We start from the raw sequence: 5,467 nt of genomic DNA, 5'->3' as shown, positions 1-5,467 counted from the left end.
ACAAACTGTCCACATGGTCAACTAGTTAAATGAGGACTGGGAGGGAGATTGGATTATGCACATGACAAGTATAGTGACATCTACTACATCGACAATTGTGATATGGATGATGTACCCTTCGATCAACCGAAACACTTGCTAATGATGTCCCCATCTATTTTGTGTACATTGAGTTTTGGATATCTCAACAAAGAGGATTGAGAGGATTTAGAGCTTGACCCATAGATGAGATGTGGCTACAATTTATCCCATCTTACAGATCAACAAATGGGATGAGAATGACCATGTGCCCCTAGAGACATGACCAACCATTTGATTGAGGAAAAATATCAACCCACTATCCGTTGTATAAAAGTTTGTGATTTTGAGGATGAAACTTTTATAATTTTGAGGATGTAATACTCCAAACATAAAAGTCTTGATTAAGAACATAGAGGTCATTAGGCTCATAAAACACATTGGGATTTAACATAGAGAACCCCAAGTTAGGAAACAGAAACCAAGTATGGATAAGAGACCCTATGAACACCATCAAAGTTAACTCAAGTAAAAAAAAGTCAAAATATAGGACATTATTGACAACCATCTAGATATATAAGACCCCTGTTGGATGTAGTCAAATCCCAATTGACTTTTGCATGCCATGTTGGAAAAAATGGCATGACTCTTACAATAGACCGATGGTTTTGGGATCGAGTAGAAATTGGTTTTTTATGCATCAAGTATTAACCACAGCTCATACTCATTCATAAATTCTACCCATTCTTCACTCTTGGACACGTTTTCTTAATACTGAGACTCTTCCATGTGGTTTTCTCAAGAGAATTTTCAATATCGTATGGATTGCTAGCTATCATTCATAGTGGTGGCCTAGGCATCGGTGTGTAGAACCTATAAAGAAGAAATGATTGTGTTGTGAGGCACTCTTGCACATATACATCGCTCAGCTCGAGTGCAACCCCATCCTGTTATGTTATGGAAGAGCTTAACTTATTAATGAGTTGGTTATCCATTGCCACTTTTCACCCCTCAACTAGAAGAAGATTGATTTTTGGGCAAGGGCCCTAGCTGTTTGAAAGATGGTCAAGGTAGCTTGCTTCCAAGCCATTGCACTAGTTGTGCATATAGTCATAGTACTTGACTTTGATGTCTTTGTCACTTACCTTTATTTCAAATAAACACAATTTAGGAGTAAGGATATGCAGGTACTATTTGATTCAGATGCCAATCCCAAAGTCCTAGAGCCATCATAAAAGAGTCTCTAAGAAGTCATAAACTTAAATCTAATTTATTGTTAATTACTAAATGTGATGATCCTTTTGCAAACCAGGTTGCTGGCACCTATGACAGTTTTGGTTTCAAAGGTGTGGTGTCAAGTCAAGAGTTTAGACCATTCAATGAATCGTGGCTTGGTGGGAGGACTTATGTTACAATGCATTTGGCATCTCTGAGGTTTTATTGCTGAGTAGGCAACAACTTTTGCATGCCCTATACACAACTGGTGCCTTCAGTGTGTAGACGAATAGTTGGCACATTGGTGATAACTTGAGGTAACTTTTTACTTGAAATTCAAGGTGCAAGAAAGTTGAGTAGTGATTTTGTGGTCCTCAATTAATACAAGTGTGAAATGGTTAATCTTGTTAGTGAGAGCAAAGAACATATTGAACTTATGGTTATAGATGGGCAAGAGTGCTATTGTTATGAATGAAGCTAGATCTTCAATCTAGGTTTCTTATGCTATAGTAAGAGATAGACAGGCTATCATCAAAGGTAAAACTTTAGCAAATTGATAGTTGGCTATCGGGTTGATGGCATTACAATGTGCAAAATATTTTATCAAGTGTAGTTGACAATTTTAGTGTCTTTGCATGTAAGGCACACAATTGGTATGTCCATTAAGTAGAGTATACTTCACCCCCAAAGTTTTAAATTTTGTTCTGGTTATCATTTTGGTTGAGGTATTGGAACATAATATTTCAGTACCGGTACGTTTTGGTGTACCATTTCAGGATAGTCGTTATATGGATATATATATATATATTTATAGAAACTATATTCCAAAATAACATTAATACAAGTCTTAAAAACATACATAAACTGAATAATACTTCATGCGAAAAGTCCAAATTCTTTTATGAAAACCTCACATGCATATGTACAACAACTATATATATATGTATTAAAAGACTTGGACCTAGGATAAGATCTCACTTTCAACACTTTATCCACCAAAGAGATTGTGAAGTCAACTACTTTGGAAAGTAAGGAGCAGAGCGGCGATGAGAGGTATTCTAACGTAGAGAGCTAGGTTGGCTTCTAAGACAACCTTGGGAAATGTGGGGTGAATTTTGTGAGTAAGATACATTGCATTATTTCAACCATTATGTTTATGCCTATATTTATACACTAATTTCATATGTTTTAAATGTTTGAATGTGTTGCAAAACGTTGCCATTCGCTTCATACGAGAAGGAGAATGCTTCACGTGGATTGGGGTGGAACAATTTCGTGCGTAGCCTCAATTGATAGTTGGGATGTAGGATCCCCCAACATATCACCTGTTAGTGTTCTCGAGTTGTTTGGCCAAGTAGAAGCATCCCCATTGCAAAAAGTATCTCTGTGTAAGAATTCTGGGTGATGAATATCTATGTAATGATCACCTATGTGGTGGAAGAATGTTACTGGGGCTGAAACAGGCCAAACATTTCTTTTTACAAGGTTTTATCCTTCTATTGGAGATGGATGATTACTTACCATATTAATACTAATATGTTTATGTATTTTGCATAAAAGATAAGGCAACGACCCCAGAGGGGGATTCCTCACCATGCCTATGTATATGCATGTGCTATATGAGAGGGCAATTCCTTGCCAAGTTTAAGGATGTACGTAGCTATAAGAGTGAAGGTGATTCCTTGCCACACATATACATGTCTGTCAAGTTTTTTATGAAAGTGTTCATAGCATTTTTGATAGCATTATCTCTCATTAGCTGTCTTGTCACAGTCGCCTAACCTACCTATGGTTTCATTCATGGGACCATAGATTTTGATGCAGATCCATATCCAAGCGTGTTGCCTGAGGAAGAGGATTCTAACCCGTCTGAGTCTTGAGTATGGAGACTAGTACCCACTGTAGTACCTTGTACCTTCCATTAGAATATACAATATTAAGTCTTGTAACTACTTGTATTCAGCCCGTCACTCTAAGGCGACACGCTTTATGAACATTTGAATGATGTAATATCTCGAGATCTAATGAAGGGTGAGAGGGCTTGCTTTTTTTGTGTAAGTTAGAGTCTAGTACTTAATAGCTAGTGTTGTCACCACAACATATTCTATATAATCTCTGCAGCAATTACTTAGACAAATATTTGACACATGTACTTCTCCCTGAAAAATTATACGCTTAGTTTAAATCCCTCTTGGATGTCGACCATTGGTTAGCACCTTTGGCATCATAGATCCTCGCCTAGACCTTTATGAGGAACATAGTGCCATAGCTTAGTATTAGAGTATGTGCTTATACGTGACTTTGGGCGGCTCTTTTAATAATAGGATAGTACCAAAAAGTAGAAGCTAATCTAGTACTGTAAGCTAAAACTTAGTGTTAGGCTTGAATTGTGCTTAGGACTGAGAGATGGGATAGTATGTAATAGGCTTGGGTTATGTGGTAGGATTTGAGGATGGTGCAACCGAGAGCTTTGCAAGGAGAGCAAACATTGTGTGGTCATGAGGGAGGATCGTTCATTGGAGGAAGAGACAAGGAACTAGCAAGAACTAAATAGAATATCGGACGTGTTGGAACAAAAGCATGAGATGTATTCTTGTCGAATGCAAGTTCAGCTGCTAAGATCCCCCAGGGAGGATGTGAAGGGATGTACATATGAGTAATTCTTGACTTACCGCTACTTGGGATGCTTTGAAAACAGGAGATCGGTGATGGTAGAAAAGTGGATATTCGACATTGAAGGACCTTTGAGGTGTGTGAATGCACCGATGATCAAAACGTGTTATGTTATACGTGAGCTACCTGCTCCAGGGAGAAGTAGCTCTATGGTGGGATAGCAAGAGGCAACTCCTTACCATGGAATTGGGAGCAACATGGAGGACATCATGGAAGAGGTTCAAGAAAGAATTTGATGACCGATATTTTTCAGAGATTATTAGGAAACATAAGTAAAAGGACTTTGCTAATTTGGTCTAAGGAAGTATGATTGTAAAGCAGTATGCCGCCAAGTTTATAGAGTTGGGAAGGTTTGAACCTCATCTTATCTTTAGGGAAACCATGAGGGTGAAACAATTTTAGGATGGACTGCAGGCTCAAATTAGGACACAAGTAGCCTATTTGAAAATGATTGATTTCCAGAAATTGAGGTTAGTTCATAAGGCATCCATAGTCGAATAAGAATAGTGAAACTCATTACCTATCTCCTCGAATCTAAATATATGTGTAGTAGCAGGCGAATGAAGTAGTTTAAGAGCCCCACAGAAACTGGTGTCAAGGACCGGTGGGTGACCACCAATCACTCCAGGTTCATGAATGGATGAAAGGATGCCAATGTGTAATGTTTGCCATAGATCTCACGAAGGGGACTATTGACAAGCCCAAAATGTGTGCTACAGGTGTAGGCAGACAAGACATTATGCTCGGTCCCCTAGGCACCACGAGTGCAGTGAGTGGTGCCAGGAGGAGGACATGAAGGCCTAAGGTAGCCCATGCAAGTTAAGGAATACGCACTTACCCTAGGAGAGGTCAATGAATATGCCATAGAGATGCAGGAAGTCGGTGTCATCACATGTATGGAGTTATAATTTGCTTTAGTTAACTTCTTTTGTAGGAGTCCTTTACAAATAGTTAGTGAAGGTTATCACATGAAGAGTTAGGGTATCACAAGTCTACACGAATGCATTATTTGACTCGGGAGCTTCCTAGTCCCTTGCATCTTCCTCATTAGTTAGGATGACTAGCCTTCAAATGCAATTGATAGGCTAAAGAGTCACGATAACACTACCAAATGGAGGAATGGTGTTTTGCACCAAGGTATTTAAAGGATGTCTATTGGAGATAGAGGAAGTTCCATTGGAGGCATATTTATCGCATTCGATATGCTAGGATTTGATGTTATCTAAGGGATGGATTTGTTGTTTAGGCATTTTGCAAGCATAGACTATCATTTGAGGACTATAACATTTCAAGAATTGAGAATGGAGGTTATAATTTTTAACGGAAGCAAATTGTGCCTGATACCCGAAGTTGTCACCTCACTTTGGCTAACAAGTAGTTGATAAAAGAAGTTGAGGCCTACCTAGTAGATCTAGCTTCAAAGAAAGGAATGCCAATGAAGGTGGAGGATATACTAGTTGTAAGAGAAGTCCCATAAGTTTTTGAGAAAGAGAAATTGCCAAGGATGTCCCCTACCTAGGAAATTGAGATTGCAATCAACTTATAACCATGGACTGTTCCA

At 38.6% G+C, this 5,467-nt stretch overlaps 1 protein-coding gene across 1 annotated transcript; it reads left to right on the top strand.

Annotated features, from left to right (window-relative positions):
* The first annotated feature begins 680 nt into the window (after window positions 1-680).
* Window positions 681-997, top strand: LOC122291052 (cytochrome c biogenesis CcmF N-terminal-like mitochondrial protein 2). Its single transcript, XM_043098704.1, is given in 3 exon segments — window positions 681-809; window positions 811-872; window positions 874-997. Coding segments are annotated over 3 exon segments (315 nt in total).
* The last annotated feature ends 4,470 nt before the right edge of the window (window positions 998-5,467 follow it).

The sequence above is a fragment of the Carya illinoinensis genome, chromosome 13 (assembly GCF_018687715.1).
Source record: "Carya illinoinensis cultivar Pawnee chromosome 13, C.illinoinensisPawnee_v1, whole genome shotgun sequence".
In the NCBI taxonomy this organism is placed as follows: domain Eukaryota; kingdom Viridiplantae; phylum Streptophyta; class Magnoliopsida; order Fagales; family Juglandaceae; genus Carya; species Carya illinoinensis.
Note: the sequence above shows the minus strand (reverse complement) of the source record. Positions and strands in the feature narration are given on the sequence as shown.